The sequence below is a fragment of the Cataglyphis hispanica genome, chromosome 7 (assembly GCF_021464435.1).
Source record: "Cataglyphis hispanica isolate Lineage 1 chromosome 7, ULB_Chis1_1.0, whole genome shotgun sequence".
Lineage (NCBI taxonomy): Eukaryota > Metazoa > Arthropoda > Insecta > Hymenoptera > Formicidae > Cataglyphis > Cataglyphis hispanica.
The window spans coordinates 8,080,631-8,106,753 of NC_065960.1; the positions used below are offsets into that span (position 1 = coordinate 8,080,631).

A 26,123-nucleotide genomic window follows, 5' to 3' on the forward strand; every position below is an offset into this window, starting at 1 on the left:
AAATGTAAAAATAATTATTATTTAATATCATTGTCTGCATTATATTAAATTTACAATGCATTTAATACTGAAATGTTTAGCATAAATTTAATAGTATTGCTTTTATAAAAAATTTTTGTAGTTAAATTTTTACAAGTGAATCTATAAAAACTAAAAACACATGTTTATTATAAGAAAAGGCTTTATTGCACAATATAGCAAAAAAAAAATTATTATACATTAAATTGTATTTAAGAATTATTCTAGTATAAAAAATCATTTTTTAGGTATTTGATAATTATATATACTTTATACAATCTGATTCAAATACAATTTTTGAATGCATGAATTATTCTGTACTTATTTTCTTCATCTTTCTTTCTCTATATCATCTATCTCATCTTAATAACAAGATCTGTACCAACATATTTTGGTAAATTAAGATTATATTGAGACTCCAGCTTTTTAGGTACAAATCGTCCACCCAAATAATGAAATCTTCCTTCAAATTTGGATGCACACATCTTTGGTGCCGTTAAAGATATTAACATTTGTGGTTTTATGCCACCAGCTTCTGATGGACCATTCTCAACATCCCAACCTGATGGTATATCTATGCTGCAAATAGGAACGGTTGTATCTTTTAACATGTTAATAATGCAGACAAATGGTTCTCTCACTGGTGGTTTGAAGCTGAATCCAAGCAGAGCATCTATTATAATTGCATATTCTTGCAAAATTGTGGAATCTGTAGCTTTCTCTATACGTTGATTTTCCAGTACAGGAATATCATTTTCGATACATTGATGTAACAGCCTCTCATATAATACGTTACTTGTCCTTTTTGGATAATAAATTTCTGGTGAATATCCAAAATGTTTCAAGTGTCTGGCACAAACCAGACCATCACCACCGTTGTTGCCTGGCCCACAACATACTAGCACTTTATTCGAGTTTTCCAACAATGGATAAGATTTTGCAATTGCAATAGCGCAACTTTGTCCAGCCAATTCCATCAATTGATCAACACTGAATTTATATTTTTCGAATAGATCTTTATCAATATTAATAGCTTCCGATTGATTCAAATATTTCACCATTTTGCTGTATTTTCTTCTCGTAAGTGAAATGAATGATTTATTATTGTGAGAAGACTTTATTTGTTTCAAACTCTTCAGCTTTAAAGTGAAGGGTAAAAATCGTAACATTTATTAACGAATAAATTCGTAATGCGATATTGTAGCCAATTCTAGATGATTCAAAAAAATGAAATGTCATGAAATCATAAATCCATCGAACCATCGATTATTTGGCATTTGACATTTGACACGCTGCTTAATTCTTTGCCTAAAATCCTATCTCATTATTCTAATTATTTTAATTATATAGTTCATGGTTGTGACATGCGCAACCATACATGAACGCCTTTAGGAGTGCGTTAAAAAATCTTATCCGTGGAGGAAAATAGAAAAGATTTCCTTATCCTGATTGACCCTATTGGTCAATTCATTGTTACTTTACCCCACAGGTAGGATTTTTGAACGCATCCTAGAACTATAACTTAGAACGAGTTCTGTCAAGTGGCGAATGCTAATTGGTCGTGGTTATTATTCTTTCTAAAGTTAGCTCATCTGGAATCTGGAACGACTAGACCAGTCGACAACTAACGACTGACGGTTGCACTTGTGATTATGAACGGTATTTTTACTGTCACTTTCAACATGTCGGAACGATAATTTATTTCTTTTTTCTAATGACGTTCTTATAAATCATCTCTAAGTTGCACCACCATGACTTCTACAGCCCCATTTGTTTCGTTATTTCTCTTCTTGCTCAACGCCCAGGCAGGTCCTGTGTCTCCACACCCAAAGTTGTTAGTCGTTTCTTACGATGCGTTCAGGTAAGACGAATGAAAGATATCTTTATATGCATATATATGAAAATAATAAATATATTATTTAAAAAAATTGCTATTTCTTTTTTTGCAGATACAACTATTTTGAGAGAAACCTGACACCGTTCATGAGCCAGTTAAAAGCAGAAGGCACTCATGTGGAATATATGATGAACATTTTTGTTACCAAAACTTTTCCTAATCACCATACAATGGCAACAGGATTATATGCAGAAACACATGGGGTTGTAGATAATGAATTTTATGATCCAGTTATTCGCAATGTTACAAAATATTCATATAAGCTATATCATTACGATAACAATATTCTTCCTATTTGGGTATGTAGAAAGATAGTTTAGTAATTATTGTTACATTTAGTATTTTAAATATATTTTTATGTCTAATATATGTTCTATTAATGTTTAATGTATAGACGGTGAATGAAAAAAAAGGCAGGCATAGTGGTACAATGATGTGGCCAGGCTCTGTGTTTGAATATCAAGGAACATCGCCTACCTTTGCACAGGTGTGCATATTATGGAACAATATAATGAAGTTTTATAAGAATATAAAGATTATATTAAAAAGTGTTATATTTTAGCCATTTAATGATACAATTCCATGGAAAGACAGGGTTGATACATTAATATCATGGTTTGTCCATCCCACAAACCCAATAAATCTGGGAATATTATATATTGAAGAACCAGATTACCATGGTCACGCTGTAGGGATTAACAGTCCTGAATTTAATGAAATTCTAGAAAAGCTGGACAATATTACGAGATATATGCATGATAAAATTGATCATTATGGCTTGACAGATCTTAATGTAATACATTTAAGCGATCATGGCATGGCATCGGTCACAATGGAAAGAATAATCAATTTAGCAAATTACATAAATGCTAGTGATTACACATTTGTAGGAACCTCGCCAGGATTACATATTTTCCCAAATCCAGGTAAAATTGTTTTATAATACATGTGAGTTGTACATGTAGAACTAATATTTATATATTATTATATCTTTTTAAAATATTTTATCTAGGAAAAGAAGAGTTGATTTATCAGAAATTAAAATTTGCTGCAAAACAAACGAACACGTTTAAAGTGTATAAAAAAGAAGATATCCCAAAAAAATATCATTACGGCAATAATAGTCGTATAGGACCTATTTTCGTCATAGCCGAAATCGGATATGCGTTTCAAAATCTTTACGACGCTATAGAATATTATAAAGAGAAATTTAATATTACGGGTATAATTTTGTATTGTTTATTATATTTAATTTACTGCTGTATTATTGTGTATTATTATTGTTAATGTTCAATCTGTTATAGTCCCATGATGAATGATACTATTTTTTTTTTTAGTTAACAATCAGACAGAATTTGGACTGCATGGTTACGACAATGAAGCTATGGAGATGCATCCTTTTTTCTTTGCTAATGGTCCTGCTTTTATACCAGGATGTAAATTAGAGCCTTTTAACAACACAGACTTATTTCCTCTATTTTGTAAAATACTTGACTTGGACTGTCCCATGGTTAATGGTACTTTATCTCATTTAACAAAGTGCCTTAGAACACGATCGAAAGATGTATCGATATCTATATATAGAGTACATAGAGTATTAAGTAAGTATTCATTTTTTAATATAATTATATAATTTTTTTCTTAGATTGTAACATTATGTTAACATTAGTTGCAGTTATCATAACCATTGCAATATTACTAGGAATTACAGCAGCGACAATAATTTATAGGAAAAAACGAAAATTAGCTCATGGTTATAGGTAAATAATATATAATAAATATTATATAATAGTATATGATAAATATATGATAAATATACGGTAAATAATATATGATAAATATTAATACAAACTAAAATATTCTTAATCTAAAACAGTTTTGAAAAAATTAGAATTTTTTTCTCTTTTTTAAAATAAATTTCTTAGTATTTTACTTTATTTAAACTGATAAAAGTTTACAGCATTGAGAAGATTTAGTAACAAAATTATTTTAATTTTTCAGAAAATCGTATACACTGGACGAACAATATTTTACGATTGATAATAAATATGGCTAATATATATATTATTTATATTTTGATTCTTAATTAACTTATATGTAAGAAATACATTAAATTGGAATATCATGTCATCATGATAAGTCATGTTTTTAGTAATACATATATATACAATATACACAGAATATTTATTTTTTAATCTTGTAAATTTTGTTTATTATATTTTTGTGTAAAAACATATTATTGATGCGAGGATATCAAAGTTGATTAATCTAGGTGCTTAGCAATATAGTGTACTATAAAATTCTTAGCTATTTAAAATTTTAAGAAGATTTTAAGAATTTAAGAATTTGCTCAATCATAAGACAGAAACATTTACATAAAAAATTAATGGTTTTCGCTCCTTGATATTTATGAGATAACTATGATATTATTATAATACTTGTGTAATCTTATTACTATAAACTATAAATGTATATAAATATTTCTGAATGAATATATCTAATATTAATATCAATCAATTTTTATTTCTAGAAGGGAGTAATCAAATTTAACCGCTTGAGATGAGTCAAATTTAACAGCTTTTGGATGAGAATTCAATTCTGCATTTATGAAAAAATTTTACTTTCAAATAAATGTCCAATTTTTAAAAAGAAAAAAAAGAATATTTATATATTGTATCTCTATCTTATTTATTTTTATTCTCTAATTATTTATTTTACATTTTCTATGCAAATTATATCAATAATAAAAAAAAACTATTTTACATGAAGGATTAAATATTTCTTCATCTTTTTTTTTCTTTTCCACACATTTAATTATCTAATTTAATTATGCAACTATCTTATTATCGGCCGGTCACGAGTCACGAGTAACGTATATAAATTAAAAGTTTTTACGATATTTTTTACAAAACTCGGCATATAAATGCAATAAAAAATATTTCCTTGTTTGATCCTCACTCCTATGTTAACGACGATATAATTATCGTACAACAACTTTCTCTAAAGCGCAGGCAATGTTCCAAGAAAGTTTTGAAATTGCACAAATTACATTACGGATTTTGAAACAGCCAACTATATTTTGCAATATCGTTTTTTGTTAAATTAATTCAATACTAATAGAAGTATTATGCAACAAATAAATATATCTATATATATATATATATATATATATATATATATATATATTACAATTATATTATAATAATTTAGATTATTGTACTATATATATATATATATATATATATATATATATATATATATATGTTTTTTAATTGAAGTACATAGCATGTAAACGATTATATATACACTCGCTTTTATGAATAAGAACAGGACGTTCTGTAATACCTTTTCTATAGATGTCCAAGCTCCGAGATTATATAAATATGATATGGAAGGAGAGTCCATAAAAACTGCACCAACCTAGATCTAGAATTGCATCTAAGTAAAACATGTATAATCGCACGTTTTGTAGCACTGATATACACAAGATATTTTCAGTGTATAAAATTAATTATATATGCACGATGATTCACACATATTGAATTATTTATAGAATGCTTAAAGATTAATTTATACTTAACAAAAACATTACATAATTACGATTTACGATAAAATCGGTAGACATAAAAATATTTTATGTTTCAATTTTATTTTCTATATACGCGACAAATGGCGTAAAAGATTTAGTGATTTATTTACGACTTAAATAAATTTATTTATATGTCAATATGAGTTTATTTACTTTCAAAAATGCGATTTTTTTTAAATTTTGATTTGCAATTATTCCTGATCACAATTGTTTATATTTGTGTGTGTATATGTCTTCTCGAAAGATATTATTGATATATATATATATATATATATATATATATATATATATAGTTTTTAGTGCTGCTGGATATATTATTAATGGTTTTTTAATCAACTTTTTGATTTCTTGTAATATTACGCGATAAATCACTTAATAATATCAAATATTTAAAAATTGAGTTGTACTGATAAACATATATAGCTCTATAATATAATATTTTGACATATTGCTATAAATTATTGCATAAATTACGATTATAAGAGTAAAGAGATAAGCGTATTAAAATTCTATGACGGAATTTTTCACGTATTTTATCTATCATATCACGACAGACAGTCGTATATTAATGATTACTATTATCTAATTACGGACAATTATGATTTCGTGATAAACAATATTGTTCGTAATCTTGATAATGCTCTCGAAAAATATCGCGACAATTGTACGAGATAAGATCGTTTTGCGTTTATTCGTTTGCCGTTTATTAGAGATGAGCAAACAATAAGATGTGCGCTCTCAGTTCTATAAAATAGAAATATATATAAATAGTATATATCAATCTTGACTTGATTAAATAAATGTTAATAAGTGAGAGAAACCTCGCGGTAACATAATCGCGTAAACGCTATCTCAATCACTAGGTCAAGTACTTTACAATTCCAGGCATGTGTATATGCACACATATTTATATGCATACACACAGTTGAGCTGTCTGGAATTATATTTTTTTGTTAAATAAATCAATTATCAAATGACTAGTAAGTCAGACAGCGATTACACGATATTAATCGTATCCTTATAATGGAATTTTGAAAACTTATATTAATCACTTATATAAATCAATCGAATTACTCTGTATATTTTTTTATCAACTGCTTGTTAGAACTTTGCTAGATATTACAGACAGAGAAGAATAATAAAGAAGTGACAATCTAATCACATTAATTATTATATAATGTTTATAGTTTGCTCAAATTTATTTATATGATGTTTGCGTTTTAAAATAAATTTCATTAACAAAAAGTCTAATTAAATCTTTCTTTGCAAATTATTATTAAAAATTAGAATTTTTTATCAATGACACACTAATAGAGTATCTTTTGTTCTCAATTTTTAAATGTAATTTTTACAATCTTTTTCGCGCATTTAATGTTTATAATTGTTACTACTTTATAAATTATGTTATAATACATTATTTCATTGTGTATATCTCTATACATATATATATATATATATATATATATATATATATATATATATATATAAATGTTGCAGACTTTTGTTTCTTTTTATATTGTGTATTATGTTACCTCTCTCTTTCTATACGTTTTTCTCGTGAGTGTTCAAAATGGAAAAATCTTACATACGGTCTCATAATAATAAAAAAAAAAATTATTGTGACAAGCTATATAATTTCAATGGCTTTCGCAGGTAAAATGTTTTAGAAGTAAATTTTTTAAATTAATATTGTACGCGCGTTAGCGGACTTGGATATCCAATCGATATCCAAATATATCCACTGGGTGTCTGCGCTGTATAGGATGTGCGCGTCACTAGAAAAGAGAAGAGGCCAACGCCAGTTCGAGCAACAACGGCCAGTGGACGAGGGCGATCGATGTGATCCGTGGCGCGTTCAATGCCACTTGGAGAACATTGAATTGTGTTATATAGCAGCGGCAAAGAAACAGGGAGAGAGAGAGAGAGAGAGAGAAAGAAAGAAAGAAAGAGGGGATATACTCTAACGATCGATGCTTATATAGCTAGCTACGGAGGCAACAAATCGTTCCAGTCGTTGTCTCTCGTCTCAGGATTAACCCGATATTTTTTTCATTTCTTCGGATTAGCCTCGATATATTTCGCGCGACATACTCCCACAATGTCCGCGGTTGCTTAAATAAAAAATTAATCAATCGACCATTCAGCCGATCCGATCAACCTTGTCGGTTCAATTATTACGGCGAGTGCTCGAAATAGCGCGCGAGACGATAACGATTTGTTTCGTCACGCGATGATAGGAAACTTCAACATGTTTTACGGAACGTAAAAGACTCTCTGCGAGAGTGCACACCGTCATCGTCGTCGTCGTCGTCGTCGAACGGAAGTTGGAGAGGAGCGCGCCTTTAAATAAGCTGAGATCGCGCGCGAACCGAATCATCTCGATCTTGAGACCGCGGCGCAGCATCTCTGAAGGCTGGAGTCGAGTCGGAATCGCAGCGGTCGCCGCGTGAAGAAAGTGTTGCCTCCTGTCTTCTCGCGGGGAGCTTCGGAGATTTCGACCGATGCCGATATGCCGCCACAGGAGAAACTGTCCGCGGCCAACGGCAGGGTCCTCGGGGATCTCTCCTCGAAGGACACGAGTCCTGAGTCCGGTTTGTCGGCCTCGGCCTCGTCCGAGACCGGATTTCCGGCCGCGAAGAGTGATCGCAAGAGCGGCGATCAGGAGGACGATCCGGAACAACCCAAGGACCTAGACTTCGACGATCTCCTGCCGCACGTCGGTGAATTCGGTACCTATCAGAGGATCCTGTTCGTGCTGATGATACCGTTTGCCTTCTTCGTTGCCTGGGTGTATTTCTCGCAGATATTTATCACCCTTGTGCCGGAGAAACACTGGTGTCGCGTGCCCGAATTGGAAAATCTCACGATTGAGGAAAGGTAAGATACGAAAATATTTTTCATCGTTGAGTTTCTTCGCATTTAACGAAGACAAAAAGCCATACATATTCCTAGACATAAGAATTTTGTAAAAATAATGACGATAAAATTTTACATCTTTATATGTGTGTATTAGCATGTATTTCACATTATAATTAAAATATTCTCTTCCTTCGTTTTTTTTTTTTTAAAGAAACATGATATTTGAAACACGATAAGACATTAAGTAAAGAATTGTTTGCTTATTGTTTACTTTAACGTTTGGACTGTGTCTTGCAACGTTGCTGTGATAATCTGTACTAATCTCGTATATCGCTTATAACGGATATTAGAAGAATTGTAGAAAGAAGGCCTTTAAGAGATTGTATTTCAGTCTGTTAGTTATGATTGCTCGCACTTTTTTTATTCCCATTATCCGCGATAAGATGATAATTCACGATAACGATCTATTATACTTCATTGTTTCGAAAGATTGATTCAACAGAACATAATAATAATTATATATACAAATTGTCAAAAGTATGACAATGTACGTAAATTATTTATTACGATTGACATTTAATCGTCTCATTTAAAAAATAATTTTCTCTTTAAGATTAGAAATTATTTTTATAAAAAAACTGATTATATAAAAATATCTGTAAATTTTAAAATAGAAAACAAGGAGCGCCATTTACATTTATGAAATATTCATGTTTATATAACATGTTCACTACAGGATATGTAAATTTAATTGAAACGATATGTAATGCATAGAAATATAAGTGTGATAATAAACTTGTAAAAACGCTCCTAACGATTCGTCAAGTTACACTTGGAATAAACTGATCCCCTTTCTGCTCTTTCTTGCTTTTTTAAATATGTAAAAAAAAAAAAAATAAAAAATCGAACGATACACGTGTAATGTTATTCTCGGTATTATCATCGATCTCTCTCGCGATCACGACTTCGTCAATGTGAGCATTTTTTTTTTCTTTTCATCTTCCGCGGTCGCATGGAAACTGCAATGCGCAAGGTATTAGCATTTACATTCAGCCGGGGAAAGTGTGAAAACAACGTGACACATACGACAAGACCTTCACAGTTATGATTCGATTGCACGATGAGGCCTCAGTAAAACCTACATATAATTTAATAGTTCTTTGACGTCACAATGTAATTATAACGAGATAAATGACCGTTTCAGGGCATTATTTTTTGCGGAAAGAAACTCGTAAGAAATATATAAATGTCGGTGTGACGATGTATTGCAACAATGTCTCTCGATCGTTTTCTTAACGAAACAGTCAACAGTCGTATGACGTTTTACCCGCTAATTTGCAACTGGTCAATTCATTGTTATAATATATATTTGTATTAACATAAAGTGTGGTATTTGCATAAAGTAGAAAAATAATTCTTATAACAATCGCACAAATATTTTTTTCTGAAAAAAATTAGCAAAGAAAATATATAATAAATATACATATAACGAATATGTAATGAGTATATAATAAATAGAATAAAAGTATATAATAGCTTATTCAATTATGAGCTATTATCATAATTTATGCAAATTACAGTTAATAATTTAGAGTTCTAATAAATAATTATTTTTTATGAATTGTGTCTTATTGACAATACATTCTTGTGTCGCTTGTCAAACTTTTCCATCGTTATGCTTCGTTATGCTTTACGACGTTTTCAATATTTGCCACAAATGTCGCTAATCGTTAGTGAGAATTGAAAATCAATAAGACATAAATATACATTTTCTTTTCGCGATACACAGCGCTTGATACATAGATAATGCATGATAAATTTGCTCGAAACCTTCGTATTAGCAATGAGAGCGTGAACGCGAGAAATATCTGTATAAACCTTTCGACATAATGTTAAAGCCACGCTAATTACACGTGAGAGACAAGAGATGCGTATCTTATACAACACAGAATATCCTGCGATGCATATATTTTCACTTATACTTGTAATAGCATTATTGAAACATATGATAGAGTTTGCAAAAGTTGTAAGTTTGAAAGTTGTAATCATTTTGGGCGTAAAATGCAACGCTTGTAATATATGTGATTATATACAGCGTGTTTCGCGACATTCGTGTTTGCGAAGCTTGTATAAACTTTTTGGGGGAATTAAAAATTCTTGTTAACAAAGCTTTAATTCATTACCATTTTCTTCCATCTATTTTCTAATTTTTAATATAAAATAATAATAAGCTAACTCAATAAGCTTAATGATTAAACTTAAATTTTAAAATTTGATTAAAAAGATTTTTAAAGATAAATAAAGAATGTAAGTATATGTTTTACATTTACATCCTTGAAGCTTGTTTCATTGAAGTTTGTCGGGAATATTTTGCGTTGATGTGTACATATAAAGAAATTTCTTTTATAAAAGAAATCACATTATACCGCATTTATATCATTGGCTTGTGAATTTGAAAAATTATTACAAGTCTTTTCGAATAGTACATATTGAAAGATACAGCTTTATGACAATTTTTTTCTACGTACACTTACTCTTTAGATTTATGGTCTATAACTTCAACATTCTTGCGCAATTAATTATTAGACTCGTGAGCGGAGAACGCTCCCGTGCGAACGCATCAAGGATGAAAAATGTCGTGCGTGCGTTGCAACCGATGACGAATGAGTTTATTCGTTTGTGTAAGTTTTGCGTAAGGTCAATTTGCGTGCGTTATTAAACGAAGGTGCGCACGCACCGATAATTGGAAATCTTTATATATACCTTCTTATCTCCTTCTTCTTGTTCTTAGTTGTCAGCATCATTCTCAATTTCCCGTCAGGATATTTCCATCTGTAAAGCTTGACATTTATTCGCTCGATCAACGTTTGACATTTTACTGCAACTTTTCTTATTATATCGACTGTCTTATAAAGAATCCTATATTAACTTCATTTTGTTCTAATTTTTTTTTTTCACTCATTTTTTCAGGATGGCATTGGCGATACCAGTTGACGGGGATGGTTATTCCAAGTGCACCATGTACGATGTGAATTATACAGAGATAATCTTAAACGGGATCAGAGAAGCAGATCCGAGCTGGCCGACGAAGGGTTGTTCGCACGGTTGGGAGTTCAATTTTAGCGACATACCCTACGAAACCGTGGCGACTGAGGTAAGGATGAAAAGGATAACGGATCATGAAAAACGGAGATTGATAACTCGGGAAGGATCACCGATAAGGAGCGACGTTTCTCTTTCCCGATCTTTTCCTTAAACGCAATCGCGACATTATTGGAATATATTTTGAGGTAAAGCAAATTGTAGGCAGATAACGAGTGACAATAAATTATGGTAAATCCGACCAAGATATAATAAATAAGCGACAGCCGAAACAATGCTATATAGAGTCTACACATTCGAAAGTTATCAGAATTTAGTATTAGATTGAATTGATTAATGTAAAACCGATTTTTCTTTAGCAAAAATATTGAGAGAAATTATCATTCTTTGCAATTTTTTATCACACATTTTGTAACTAACAATAAGCCTCAAAGTATAAAATTTTATTAAAATAAATTCTATCTGAGATTAATTAAAGAATATAATTTTATTAACTCTACGAAGTATTATTTGCAAAAAGTGTTTCTTTTTGCTTTTAATTTGGAAACTATGCCTTGACATATTTGCTAAGAAAAATTCATCTTCAAATTGATCAGAAAAATTGGTTGTTAAAAAAATATCCAGTGATTTTGCGACACTCTATATACTATCATACTATATTATAACACGTTATTGTTACACAAAACTTGTGAATGCGCTGTAAAATACACGAGTTAAATACATAAAAAGATCTTGAAAAGAGATTTTGAAGAATAAATAAAGAGATTCTAAGAGATTCTAATATAAGAAATCGTCTTAAAATAATTTAGTTTCAAATAATGAAGTTTAGTCCTTTCACATTTATCGAATCTGTTATCGTTAAATAGATTCTAAAAGAATTCACTCCTGTTCTTTTTTTTGTAGAATATTAAATTACAATCTATAAGCTTTCGAAAATTTGCAAAAATTGCAACAAAAGACATATATATATAGACCGTACTCTGTCGATTCTCGAGAAATAAATTATTTGATCTTAGATCTCCATTGCAGCTAGGATGGGTGTGCGAACACAGCGCACTGCCTACAGCCGCTCAGAGCGTCTTCTTCGTCGGCGCGATCTTCGGTGGTCTTTTATTCGGATGGATCGCCGATAGATATGGTAGAATACCGGCACTGGTCGGTGCTAATGTCACCGGATTTTTAGCAGGAGTCGCGACCGTGCTGGCCGATAGTTTCTGGAAGTTCGCGCTGTGCCGGTTTTTCGTCGGCTTTGCATTCGATAATTGCTTCACCATGATGTACATATTAGGTATATATATTTATTAATATTTTTATAGTGATACGTATTAATTTTTTATAACGATACTCGTCGAATAGAGTTGTGGGTTAAAATCGATTTTTAAATTTATTATTAAATGAACAATTAAAAAAAAAAGTACGGCGGAAACTCTGCGCGCTCCTATTTAAGGCAAATATTTCCCATATTCCAATTTTAAACATAAGAACAATGCCGATGATAGAGAGAGAGACACATTTTCCTCATGTATTCACCAAACCGTTACATCAACCTTAACCCCGTCAGAATTCCGTAATTTATAAATGTGATAATCGTTGTTTTTTCAATGCAATTTGTAATTAAATTGTAGTTAAATTGATTGAATTGTGATGTCAGTCTCTCACGTTATCATAAAAGAATTGAAATTCATACTTTGATTCGCATCGCCTGTATATATACATATATTACATTTTTAAAGAAAGATATAAAATTTTCACTTGGCCTTGGCGATGAATCGGCAATGCGGGCGCAATTGTTGATTCTAATCTTACATTTTCGAGTATCACAAGTCACGGCTGATTCCGATCGCCTGATTCAGCTTTCAGGTCAAGCTCGTCCAGTTTGACTCACGGTGGTCACGGTTATCGCACTCGCGCCTTCTGTTAGTTCCGTTTCGCCGATTTCGCAATCGAAAAGTAGAGGCATTGTCAATAAAAGTATGTTATTAAATTAAAAGATCGCCCGCGGCACGTGAAAGGATCATTTGATTAGTTATGTTCGCTGACATTACGTCGAATCTCAGGGTATCTTTCGGACAATATTATCTTCGATAATCGTAATCATCTGATCGACATCTTTATATCTTATGACAATTTATTTATTTTTTGAACAAAAAAAAACAAGATATGTTTTTAACTGTTACGTAATACCCGTGGAAAAAAATTAAAAATATATACTCTCGTACGCACGCGCGTGTAAATTTATAAAATTATTCAAGAAATATATGCAATTAGCGTATTTTGAAATTTCGAAATTGTTCATATTATCTCGTAGCCTTGGTGGAATATGCCTACATCGGTTCACCGATAATTTTATGCTTCACAGATGGACGATTTGCGAAGGTAGCGCATTAGAAAAATGACAAGTCTTAGCTAATTATGATACTGTCAACGATGTAATGGGCTCTATCTTTCTAATAAACAGGAAACGATCGCTGTTTTATTGTCGGTTATTATTATACGATAAGATAAATGATAAAAGAGATATGTTAGGCTACCAACGTTTACAGCTTGTAGACATCCCGCGCTAATAACTGGATATTATCAAAATTATGAGAAATTTTCAGCGCGTTCTCCAATTTTTCTTCCCGATATTCAAGAAAGTCAGGGCGAAGGATACTAATGATTGTGACATTAATAGTTTGGTCAAGTCTATTTCAAGACTTTAAAACGGTCGATTGCCGAAAATGCGATTGACATGAATATTCAATTGAAATATATAAATTATTTTGTAAGAGATATTATATATACATATATATAAATTTATGGCATTATATGTATGATTAATTTAATACGATAATTTTTTGCATGATATGGTCATCGTTCATCTTTAGCTTTAGACTTAAATCAATATTAATGCTTCATAAATATCGATATTTAGAATTGTGTGTTTTTATTTTTAGTGTTGGAATATGTAGGACCAAAGTGGCGCACTTTTGTGGCGAACATGTCGATAGCTCTCTTCTTCACGTTCGCTGCCTGCATCTTACCGTGGATTGCGTATTTTTTGGCCAACTGGAGGATGACCTGCATCGCCATATCCGTCCCTCTAGTTCTGGCAGTAGCGGCACCTTGGTTGGTGCCAGAGAGTGCGAGGTGGCTTGTCAGCCAAGGTCAAGTGGAGAAAGCCATCGAGATCCTGGGTAAATTCGAACGCATGAACGGCACGAAAGTGCCCGACAACGTCTATCAGCAATTCCGTGTAAGAATCGCATGTTTCTCGTCATTTTTTTCCCGCGTTCAAAGAAAGCTTGCTGTATCGAGTTTAGTGATAAAAATTCACGATGTGCGTCAATGTAACAGGAAACTTGCGCGAGAGTGTGCAAGGAGCAAGAAGCGGACAAAACTTATTCTGTGGTGGATTTATTTAAGAGTCCACGCTTGCGAAACATTACGATCCTCCTCATTCTCATCTGGTGAGTATTATCGATGGAAATATTTCTTCAATCTCTGAAATAAAATTTATATCAAAGTTAGATATGCTACGCGATTATAAACGCTCTTTACGTGTTTAATAGAAAATTTGATACTTGTAAAAGAATGTATGTCGAAGAAAATAATAGATATTGAAAAAAAAATAAGTCTACATTTTACCTAATATATTTTATAACGCAGGATGGCGATATCGCTGGTATTCGACGGTCACGTTAGAAACGTAAACAATCTCGGACTCGATGTCTTTATGACATTTACCATCGCGGCATTTACCGAATTACCCGCCGACACGTTCCTCACCCTTGTTCTGGATCGATGGGGTAGGCGATGGCTGGCTTGCGGTACTATGGTAATTTCAGGAATTTTCAGCATTTGGGCGAGCGCGGTTTCAAACAGTGAGTGCAGGATATATTAACTCTTCTTTTTTTCTAATATACATATACATATATTATATAATAAAATATAATAGTTATATATTATTTAAGTTACATATTATTTAATTAGAAACTCTCTTCTAGTTTCAAGAATTAATATAATTATAGAAATTATAAAATCATAATATTATTGTAACTGTATTAAAGTACAGACTTATATTTACATTCACGTGTTTTTTTGCAGGCTATTATATTGCAATCACACACAATTTCTACAGCCTCTTTCGTTTTAATTGAACGTTTCAGATATTTATTCGGCCACCTTGGCGATCGTTGGTAGATTTTGGGTCAACATCTCGTATAACATCGGTCTTCAGTACGCCGCTGAAGTTTTACCAACAGTTGTAAGGGCGCAAGGAGTTGCCTTGATCCACATAATGGGATACGTCGCTAGCATCCTCGCACCCTTTGTCGTTTACTTAGATATTGTCTCGTCCATTCTGCCATTATTGGTTTTGGGTATCATGGGTATCCTGGGCGGTCTCCTAACGCTTCTGTTACCGGAAACGTTGGATAAAGATCTGCCACAGACGTTACAGGATGGCGAGGATTTCGGAAAAGATCAAAAAATATGGGATATGCCGTTTCTCTCAAAGTAAGTGTCATTATTAACTTTCATATTACTTGATCAAATACATATGTGTGTAAAAAAATATCATTTACACTTCATAAAATATTTGTTCTCCAGTTTCTCTTTTACATCCATGTCAAACTTGATGCATTTTTCCTTTACTCCTTCCTTTTCTTTAATTAAATGCAATATAATTCCAGTAGTAACGGCAATAGAGAGTGATAGATTTTTCCTCTGAAAGAGATATCATATTTACATGTTTTTTTTTAAGGAAAAAGCCTGCAGATGTGGAAGTACCGCCAGTGGCAATCTTCCGGTCGTTCGAGCGCAGCAGTCTACGAAGTTCGATGAGAGCATCCACTCGCGGCGAAACCCTGAGGAGCAGCATGATACAAAGATCGAGTATAAGATCCCGGAAAAGCGTAAACGCGGCCACGGAGGCGGAGAGCAAATGAATGTCTCGAGGAACGAGATCCTGATTTTGGAAATATTCCTTCTTTCCAACATCGTTCCTTCTTTCGACATTATGATATATGTGATATATCGGAGCTACCAAAATCAAATTATATTTGATGCGCACACTCGTATACATTTATAATAAACCTGCAATGGTATAGCTTTAAATCGACAGAGAAAGAAAGAAAGAGAAAGAGAGAGAATATTGTGGATTTCTTCCAATATATTCTACTTAATGAGGAGAAAGGGAGGGCGAAATAGTATGTATTAGTAGAACTAGAAAGAAGTAGAAATGTCAATTAGAACTTGACTAAATTAAGTTCTAATCGGCCGTTCTACATATATTGCTACTGTGATTTTATATCATAGGATCTTTTTAATTTTCCTCACTGTATTTTTAATCTTATATGTGCGAAATCTCTGAAATTTAATTCAAATTTCGAGAAAATAGATAGGGATTATACGGGCAGCCATGTAGGCAGTATTAATGTAATTTTATGATTTTTTATTGCAATATATATTTCTTTAATAGTTGTATTTAATAATAGGAAGTTAAGTTGCGGTTAAATTCAAAAGAATCACACACGTTCCTTTTTGAAAATATATCTTTTGAAGAGAAAAGACATATTTTCAGATACATTATTTCAATCTCGAGGAATGTAACCGCATTGAAAAATAGATGAGAGATAAGGGTAACTATTGAAAGGCAACTACTTGAGATAATGTAAAATTTCTTCTATACATTTTACACTCATCACATTGACGCGAGTGTATCTCGTTCACATACAATATGATATTGTAATACAAATCAAATTTTTGAACTAGTTTGAGTGATGTAATGTGCTGAATACGATTGAAGATTCCGCATTCCGAATAACAAATTTTTAATAACTTTATTGTGATAATAAGATATTATGTCAACGTTTCTGCCTGTAATCAGAAACGTGTGCGCTTGAAAATATTTTCCACTAAAATTCAGAGAAAACTCGATTTATGTACATATAATCTTTCATAATGTAAATAAGCTAAAAGATTATTAAAAATTAATTTGTATCCCGTTAATCTGTGTTAATAAACATCAACTAACGTTCGGTCTAATTAATTAAGATAATTGGTATGATAGTTTTTGAATAAAAGCGTATTGACAAAGGCTCTCTGATGAAGGTGCGAATATCAATAAACGGTAAGCTATCGACAGCCTTTCAATTATGTGATTGTAAATTAGAGAATAACGCTGCATGATTTACTGTTGCATGTTTCTCGAGTTGATATTTGTCATTATTGAGTTGAATAAATGATTTATTGCCGTATATAAATCATTTAATCATCTTATAATTGAGTACTGAGTATCACTGAATCGTGATCGACGGTTCATCATAACGAGATTTTTTTTTAACTTGTTCGACGAGATCGCGCTACTTTGTCGTCTGTGATTTATTATTGTCCGTCGTCCGAAAAGATTTAGAAAGAAAAGAAATGCACGATTCTTTCACGCCTATCTAAATTTCGCGACATTGAGCTGAACTTTGAGATATAGTCATTACTATCGTATGTTTGCATCATGGCTGAGTGGTAGTCATATCATCGGCGTCATTCGAGGCGACTTATCGTCTGCAAAGAATTATACATACATCAATTATAGACATCATGCACATCGCTATCTGAACTACTAGCAAAAGAAATTGTTCGATTTGCGAAAAGACAAATATATTACAATCATCAAAATGTTTTTATCAAAATTGTTTTTTTATTTAAGAGATATTTTTTTTTCTTTTTACATGTACGATATTGACAGCGTGATTAAACGTCATTAACATCGCGTTGCAATGACGAAATTGAAAAGCTAATAATATATTAACCTCTCACGAGTATAATAATTTTTTCATTCATACGATAACTTTTTATGCATTTTCCTGGGCTATTAATAGTGAGAAGGTATATTTCAAATTGTCAAACGTTTTACATTATTATTTGTATTTTTCTGCAATTAGTTAAAAAAAAGTTCTCGTAAAATTTTACAGTCATTTTAAAAATTGGAGCAGTCGCCAAAGCAAAATTATCTATCTATTTCTGACTTGGCGACTTGGCATTGGAGCTGCGAGGTAGTTCGGATAGTATGTCGAAAATTCGCGTATCGTATAGATTTGCAAGAGAGTAGGATGATAAAGAAATCGCGAGAACAACCATCGGTTTACATGAATAATGATTTTAAGACAGTTTCTACTCGTAAGACTTGCGAGCATCTTTTTTCGAGAACGGTCAGATTTCTGAAAATGTAAATCTATCGATTGATAATCAAGTTGAAAATTTCGACTACAAAATCCTTCTGAAATATTACATTCAGATAATTTTTCTATTTAATCTTGCGTGTATATCGCGAAGGTCGAATATCGTGAACGTTGTGTCAATCTTTTCTCAAGTGCACGATAGCAAATTTGCATACAATTTCACGAAAACGAGAAATTTCTGCACTAGCAAGTGGGTTTAGCGTCTACGAACGAATCTTTCATGTTACACGGTTAAAGGAAGAAGTAAGTTGTATGATGTAAAAATTGCGACTCAACGAAAATGCATCTTTTTGCAACAAAATAAATTTTTATTTTGCGCTGGATTCGATAGACTCTGATTTTCTTCAGTGAGAATAAAATTCAACGGTAACGTGCGACTTGTTTGTGCTTAGATATTGACAGTGTCAGTTAAATTATGCTAATGATTGTCGTAGAAATATAAATTGTGGCCTATTAAATACTAGAAATGATGACAATCAAAGAATAAGATAACCAAATAAAATTTATAAGACAAATGTAAAACAATTCTTTAGTTTTATTAATGTATCGTATTTTAAACGTAATATAGCAAAATTATTATTTAAATTATTCATACAAATTTATTTTTTTTTTAAACCGGTTTCAAAATCTTTTAAGAACTTTTTTAAAAAATTTCAAGATTTCTATTTATCTTACTTATATAATTAAATAAAATAAATAAATAAATTCTGAACATGAAGACCTTATGCGCTTCGCGCATGATTTTTCGAAGTTATGCAGAAAATGTTTGAAATTAATTTGCATTTCATAAAAATGACAAAATAACGAATCGTTATACCCTCTCCGAATTTTAAACATATCGAGAAACTATTTACATTCCAGGATAAATTGGATTGCAGTAAACTAATGCAAATTGAGAAGCGTGTGAATTTTTTTCGCGTGCGTCTTTCCACATTTCCCTTAGCATTCGATCTTCTTTTACTTTTCACTGTTCCTTTCTTTTGTGCTCTCACAAATATTCTCGCTACATATTTATAATATATGAGCTACGTCATAATACAATATATCGCATTTCATGCTAAGAGCTCGTATATCAATCGAGTTTCCCCTTCATGCAGCGACTTGTGTTTCGCAACAGAATCTCATTCAATCATCGTCGTCGTCGCGATCGTCGTCATTCGATTTTGCCGCAAATGTCCTACCGGACTTTGAGATTGAATCGTTAAATTGGTGAAGTAATATCGTAACATTTACAATCGCCACGTTATCAGTATTTATAATAAATTTACGGTGTACGTTTGTTCACGTTTGGTGAGGGTTTTTTTTTCGTCTATATCTTGCGTGGCAACGTGATCTTTCTGATCTAACGCGAGATTTAAATTTGAAAGTGGTAACGCGATATAACACGGTGATAAAATAAAAAATTAAATATATGAAAAGTGCATAATTTTAGTGAAAAATAATAGAACGTGAGTATTAATGGTTTTTGTATAAAAAAATAGAAGTAATTAATTCTTGGATGCAAAAAAAGCTAACGTGCTAAGAAATATTCGCAGAAACTCAAGTAGCAGAAAAATAAATTTAGTTTCAACGTTTCTCTAGAAATCTTTTTTAGAAAAAGAAGAAAACTTATTAGAATATAAGGAAAATGTAAAATGGAAAAAATTTCATTAAAGATGCTAAATAAATCGATAATAAAGATGCCAAAGTGAAAAATAGTCTCGAAAATCCTTTTTACGCTTGCGCAATCAAGTGTTTAAAAAATAAAACTTAGATAAAATTAAGAGATATAATTCGCCGATCAATGACTAGCTTCGTGAAAGTTCGTTAAAGTATATTAATATTAAATATATAGAACTGTCATATATGTGCTAATCATATGTCAGATACCGAAAGTAAAATTTGGTTTCTAGAAAAAAAATATTTATCTTAATAAAAGATAAGATTAAATATTGAACAGTAATTCACATATACATTTCATGATAATTACAAAGTTATTGTAGAAATAGCATTTACGAAAGATCAATGCCCAATTAACCTTAATGGACAATAGTCAACTAGGTATTAGCAATGTGAGTATAAACTACTTATAAATTTCGTGTTGAATTATTTTCATATATATTATTTTTGAATATATTAAGCTTTTATACGCGGCGGGTGAGAATTTATAAATATAAAATTGAAAATTTAAATTTAAACCAGATTTTGCATAAATGTTTTACACGATTGATCCAAGTCGTGCGAAATTAAAAGCATTCGCATAACAAAATCTTATATAAACTACATCATTGACTCTTTATGAAAAATATCTTCAGTAAATTATCAAACATGTCAGATCATTTTACGCGCCGATATTTACGAGCCTCCAACATTGACCCTAGCAACTACCACACTTTTTATCTTATATCTCGTGAACGTTCTTAAACGACAACTTTTTGTGTGTCGAGACATTCGTCGCGAATACGATATCAAGCATCGCAAATGATATTTTTGGTTCTCGAAAATACAAAGTATTATATTGAAACTCTGATAAACGGAAATATGTTTAAATGTTATTTTCTTGAAAATACAAAATGCTCAATTAAATTCTTTTAATATTATTTCTAATAATATTACTTCTAATAATATTTTTAATTTATTTATAATTTGTAAGCATTACATTCTTCCCCTAAATGTTGAATCCTTTCTTTAAAAATTTATTTCTATATGACATTTAATTTAGATATCTCTTTTTCTTTCTCTCTTTCTCTTTCTATATATATATATATTTATAAAACTATTATTTGTTATATAATATTTATTATGTATAAATATCTATATTTTTGTATATATTATTTAACATTATTTGTGTGTGTGTACCCTATCAGATATTATATGTATATATAAACGACACTATTAGATATTAGTGTGCATAAACGCGACACTGTCAGTATCACTAATTGTACGCCAAGTCATCAAACTCATATTTGATCTTTATAATTGTTTCAATCGAAACGCACACGCGCCCGCGTGTTACGAGCCATTTGCACCCGTCACGTTCGGACAACACTGACTGCTTAGATTGCCCTACTCAAGTTGTTGTTTGACATGCCCATGAAACCGCTCGAATTACACGGACTTTGGACCGCAATCTTATTGTTAGTCGAGCATCTTGAAAATTTTTTCATTTTATCAAAAGTTTGCTCAAATTTAGCTGGAGAGTTATTTTTTTCTTAAACACTAATGATTAAACTTTTTGCCATAATTTTCAATTAATGAATTTGCACTTTAAATAATCTTCTACAAGCTTTTTCTATCCTCGCATAAAATTGTACTTCTAGCTGGTGTAAAATAAAAATTTGTATTTTTATTTTTTACTTGCCAAGAATAAAACTAGCGTATCAAGTATCGGCATCCCTTAGAATGATGAAAGAATCGAATGGCATGAAAAACACCATAGACGGTATAGATCCAAACGAGACCACCACGTTAAAATCGAAGTTGGAAACCTTCGACGATATCTTGCCGTATGTCGGTGACTTCGGCAGATATCAGTTGCTGCTTTTACTGGCTTTGCTTCCCTACAGCGTGGCATATGCTACCCTATACTTTTCGCAGTTCTTCCTCACTTTGCTACCTCAGGAACATTGGTGCAAGATTGAGGAACTAATCTCTTCAAACTTTACGCAGGAAGAAAGGTAAGTTTTACGTCAACGAGATTCGAAACGATTTTATCAGCCCGACAATTTTCAAGCAGAATTATTCACACACACATATATATATATATGCATTCAGTAAATTATAAATTTTATCTTTCTCGTGTTTGATATAAAAAATCATCTTTTTGGTAAAAAATTTCAGAGAATTGTTTAATATAATTTTAATTACGCACATACCTATGTGTAATTAAATTTACAAGAGAAAGTTTGTAATTTATACTGAGATAACTTTGAGCGCAAAGTTATATAATGTTGTAAAAGTTATTTAATCGTGCGCGTTATGTGCCATATATCATCCTCTTACAATGTAAATATTTTCAGAAAGGAAATCGGCATACCAAAGTCTCAGAATTATCCGTATTATGATCGATGCCATCGACGGGACCTGGACTTTTTCTCCATTTTAAATCACAAGGATATTCGCTCGATCGAATGGAAGACGAACGAAACTGTAGGCTGCAATCAGTGGGAATACAATTTCACGCAGATTCCGTACGCCAGCATAGCGGCTGAGGTGAAGTATCCTTGAATGCATGTATATGAGATATATGTAAGATATAAAGATAAGCAAAATTCTCACTTGAGTGCTACTGTCAGCGATCGTTATCGAGATTACAATCCGCAATTATAATCTGCCTTCTCGATCATTTCGATCATAATACATTAGAGATAAAAAAAAAAAAAAATAGCAACATATCCAGCGCTAAGAATTTTTTGCACGCTGATTCCTGGACTCTTTATGATTAGCTAGATTGGGTATGTGACCAGGAATATCTCATCTCGACGGCACAATCGATCTTCTTCTGCGGTTCCATCGTCGGCGGTTTCTTCTTCGGATGGATCGCCGATCACAAAGGGCGGATTCCCGCCTTGATGCTATGCAATGGCGTTGGCCTCTTGGCTTCGATCGCGACCGCAAGCGCGAATACCTTCTGGTCCTTCGCCGTCTGTAGATTTTTTACCGGTTTGGCTTTCGATAATTGCATCAACATCCCGCTGATTATCGGTGAGTTCAATAAACGATAGTGAACATTTGTCACAATTATGAGTTTTCAGCAATGAAAGATTATTATTTATTTCGATGCATTCATTAAAATTATGCGCGTGAGAAATATCCTTTATCATCATTTTTTTCTAATGTTACATAAATCCCGACTACGGATTTCTCTCTTTCTCTCACTCTCTCTTTCTCTCTCTACGGCGTGTATAAGTGCTCAATAATTTTTTAATGAATGGTATAAGATAATTTTTTTAATGGTACATGCGTATACGGAAGTATACCCGGAAGAGAGTATAACAGATTAAAAAATTATTACACACAGTAAAATATGCAACTCGTGAATATTTATGCGTGAATGTTACGCAATATCATTTCATTAAATAGTTTAAGTAAATTACATTACGTAATTCATATATTGTCTATATCACAGATTGTTAATTAAGATAAATCACATTAAATGTTTAAATAATGTTTAATGTCACGATTGTATAACGCGTGAATTAAATTCTGAATCTCTCTAAATCCTGAATCAGTGGTCGAGTACATGGCCGTGAACAGACGAACTCTGGTCGTCAACGTCGCCTTCGGTTTATATTTCGCTCTCGGAAGCACAGTTCTGCCATGGATCGCATATTATGTCGCAAACTGGAGATTCTTCGCCTATGTCAGCGCGTTGCCCATGATGAGCGTCTTTATTACACCTTGGATTCTTCCTGAAAGTGCTCGGTACGATATTTTACATCAATCTTTGCATCAAACTATTTTCTTTCATTGTAATGATATTGAAGGATGCTGCAATAATCTTTTACATATTCTTAGTTTTAAAGTGTTATAAACAGAATTTCATATTCTTTGCAACTAAATGTGTAATTAAAAAATTAAAAAATTTCTGAAATAAATAGTGTGGCGATTTTTAAATATTATATCGCTCTTATATACTTATATACGTAGTCGTAAGTTCGCTTCTGTTATCTACGTTCTGCCGTACGTCCGAACTTTCCGCTGAATAGAGCACTGTTTCACGATTAAGATGGTTCGTCGCCAATGGCAGAATAAACAAAGTCGTGCAGAAGTTGCAGTGGATAGCAAAGGTCAACAAGAAGAGCCCCGATACGCACATCTACGAAATTTTCGTCGTAAGTAGGACCGCCTGAGATGCAAAGCTCACTTGCTTGTGAGACACAAATCATTCCTTCATCCTATCGTCCTATCGTCTCTTACCGTCTTTACAGAGGAACTTGACAGCATCCGACATTCAAACGGAAAGCGCAACCTTATTCGATCTAGTAAAGTCACCGCGTTTAGCGAAGAACGCTGTCTTGCTAATTTTCTTCTGGTGAGTAAGAATAATGAATTTTTATTTCCCGGAACTGTTCTCTTCGCTTTCGTAACGTTTCATCCTCTTTCTCTTCAAAAAAAGATGTCACGGAATAATTTTTGAGAATATCACATTTCTGTCGTTCTAATTTTTTGCTTGTTGCAATGTAATCTTCTTTCGCTAACGTTTTTTACTTTAATGCATTAGATGTATAGTATGTAGTTTCATATATTTTTGTGGAACGATTCTAGGTCCTTGACGATGATAGCCTTTGACGGCCACGTATACTCCCTCAAGCTGATCCCAAGCTCGGTATTCGTGTCCTTCTCTCTTGCTTGTGCAACCGAACTGCCGGCCGGGCTATTGCTGATGTTGCTACTAGATCGCTGGGGTCGTCGATTCTGCGGATTTATCACTCTGGCCATGACTTGTTCCTTCAGTTTCGCCGAGTTGCTATTGCAATCGAGTGAGTCGCATATACACATATACAGGTTTTTATCTGTCTCATTTATTTCAAAATTAAACGCGCTCCAGTTCATTTTTTTTTTTATTAGGTATAGCGAAACTGGCAATGTTGGTGCTCTCACGATTTTGTCTAAATATGACAGCCAATGTAGGTCTACAATACGCCGCGGAATTATTACCAACGCCCATTAGGACGCAAGGGGTCTCGTTGATCCACATTTTTGGTATAATCGCTCACTCCGTCGCGCCATATGTGGTGGACAGTGTAAGTAATTTCCTTTGTATCTTTCAACAGAGAAAAAAATTGTATTACATACTTGCGTTACGTACAGTAAAACCAGAATGTATTTTACTTTTGATTATAGTGTATTATTTCATAATAAGATAAATGAGAATTATTGGAACATATTGCTCGCTAAGGCTGGCAAAAAAGTTTAATCAATCTATGTGCACAAATGTATCGCTAAAATTTAATTGAAATTGCTTTAGGCTAAGATTTGGGACGGTTTACCGATGATGATCATTAGCGTCGTATCTCTGTTGGCCGCAACGCTGATATTATTCCTACCGGAAACGCTCGGTCGCGATCTCCCGCAGACTCTACGTCAGGGTGAGGAGTTCGGCAAGGATCAAAGCTTCTGGACACTACCCTGTTGCAAAAGCTCGGACCGGCATCGACATTATCGTCCGCGCGAGCTATAGTTCTTTTAATTCTGCTATATTATAATGATTCTCTCCGGCTCTGCAACGGTCGAGAAAATGTAGTTAAGAAATTTTTTACACCGCCCTTTATTCGCGTGCGGTATATAGCAATATATATATATATATATATATATATATATATATATATGTATATATATATATATATATACATATATATAATCAATAATTCTATGCCTTCTTTTGTATCAATCAATAAAATTTATAGACAAGATCAATTTTTCGATTCGATGAACGCTTTCTTTAAGATTAAGAGAATAT

The 26,123-nt window shown here is 32.3% G+C and overlaps 4 protein-coding genes and 1 long non-coding RNA gene across 7 annotated transcripts; 3 read left to right on the plus strand and 2 right to left on the minus strand.

Annotated features, from left to right (window-relative positions):
• Nucleotides 1–172: 172 nt before the first annotated feature.
• LOC126850883 (NAD(P)H-hydrate epimerase) lies at nt 173–1,376 on the minus strand. Its single transcript, XM_050594304.1, has one exon. It carries the CDS (start codon nt 1,185–1,187, stop codon nt 372–374), a length of 816 nt encoding a protein of 271 aa, XP_050450261.1. The 5' UTR covers nt 1,188–1,376; the 3' UTR covers nt 173–371.
• Nucleotides 1,377–1,611: 235 nt separating this feature from the next.
• LOC126850877 (ectonucleotide pyrophosphatase/phosphodiesterase family member 5-like) lies at nt 1,612–4,649 on the plus strand. 2 transcript variants are annotated; one of them, XM_050594289.1, is made up of 8 exons: nt 1,612–1,879; nt 1,968–2,214; nt 2,310–2,402; nt 2,478–2,841; nt 2,928–3,137; nt 3,253–3,516; nt 3,585–3,675; nt 4,446–4,649. In XM_050594289.1, the coding sequence occupies exons 1-8, from the start codon at nt 1,770–1,772 to the stop codon at nt 4,453–4,455; spliced, it is 1,389 nt and encodes a 462-aa protein (XP_050450246.1). In that variant the 5' UTR covers nt 1,612–1,769; the 3' UTR covers nt 4,456–4,649. The 2 variants fall into 2 exon arrangements, with proteins under 2 accessions (XP_050450246.1, XP_050450245.1); XM_050594288.1 differs by lacking the exon at nt 4,446–4,649 and adding an exon at nt 3,917–4,428.
• Nucleotides 4,650–7,491: 2,842 nt separating this feature from the next.
• Nucleotides 7,492–17,456, plus strand: LOC126850872 (organic cation transporter protein-like). The gene is made up of 8 exons (XM_050594281.1): nt 7,492–8,381; nt 11,334–11,517; nt 12,495–12,753; nt 14,402–14,700; nt 14,802–14,914; nt 15,114–15,328; nt 15,614–15,962; nt 16,210–17,456. Exons 1-8 carry the CDS (start codon nt 8,014–8,016, stop codon nt 16,391–16,393), a joined length of 1,971 nt encoding a protein of 656 aa, XP_050450238.1. The 5' UTR covers nt 7,492–8,013; the 3' UTR covers nt 16,394–17,456.
• LOC126850888 (uncharacterized) lies at nt 14,846–15,229 on the minus strand. The gene is made up of 2 exons (XR_007687607.1): nt 15,093–15,229; nt 14,846–14,948 (listed from the first exon to the last, which is right to left on the minus strand). It is a non-coding gene; the product is annotated as an uncharacterized LOC126850888 (long non-coding RNA).
• Nucleotides 17,457–18,495: 1,039 nt separating the features above from the next.
• LOC126850874 (carcinine transporter-like) lies at nt 18,496–26,080 on the plus strand. 2 transcript variants are annotated; one of them, XM_050594285.1, is made up of 10 exons: nt 18,496–18,925; nt 22,027–22,338; nt 22,681–22,873; nt 23,107–23,365; nt 23,893–24,085; nt 24,390–24,495; nt 24,592–24,695; nt 24,929–25,143; nt 25,232–25,407; nt 25,632–26,080. In XM_050594285.1, the coding sequence occupies exons 2-10, from the start codon at nt 22,064–22,066 to the stop codon at nt 25,842–25,844; spliced, it is 1,734 nt and encodes a 577-aa protein (XP_050450242.1). In that variant the 5' UTR covers nt 18,496–18,925; nt 22,027–22,063; the 3' UTR covers nt 25,845–26,080. The 2 variants fall into 2 exon arrangements, with proteins under 2 accessions (XP_050450242.1, XP_050450243.1); XM_050594286.1 differs by lacking the exon at nt 18,496–18,925 and adding an exon at nt 19,785–20,130.
• Nucleotides 26,081–26,123: the final 43 nt, after the last annotated feature.

Coding starts and splice junctions, on each gene's coding strand:
- LOC126850883 (XM_050594304.1), bottom strand. CDS start 1,187: ATGTTACGATTTTTACCCTTCACTTTAAAGCTGAAGAGTTTGAAACAA.
- LOC126850877 (XM_050594288.1), top strand. CDS start 1,770: ATGACTTCTACAGCCCCATTTGTTTCGTTATTTCTCTTCTTGCTCAAC. Junction 2,403..2,477: donor CATCGCCTACCTTTGCACAG/GTGTGCATATTA, acceptor GTTATATTTTAG/CCATTTAATGATACAATTCC. Junction 3,138..3,252: donor AGAGAAATTTAATATTACGG/GTATAATTTTGT, acceptor TTTTTTTTTTAG/TTAACAATCAGACAGAATTT.
- LOC126850872 (XM_050594281.1), top strand. CDS start 8,014: ATGCCGCCACAGGAGAAACTGTCCGCGGCCAACGGCAGGGTCCTCGGG. Junction 12,754..14,401: donor CACCATGATGTACATATTAG/GTATATATATTT, acceptor TTTTATTTTTAG/TGTTGGAATATGTAGGACCA. Junction 14,701..14,801: donor ACGTCTATCAGCAATTCCGT/GTAAGAATCGCA, acceptor TCAATGTAACAG/GAAACTTGCGCGAGAGTGTG.
- LOC126850874 (XM_050594285.1), top strand. CDS start 22,064: ATGATGAAAGAATCGAATGGCATGAAAAACACCATAGACGGTATAGAT. Junction 22,339..22,680: donor AACTTTACGCAGGAAGAAAG/GTAAGTTTTACG, acceptor AAATATTTTCAG/AAAGGAAATCGGCATACCAA. Junction 23,366..23,892: donor CAACATCCCGCTGATTATCG/GTGAGTTCAATA, acceptor ATCCTGAATCAG/TGGTCGAGTACATGGCCGTG.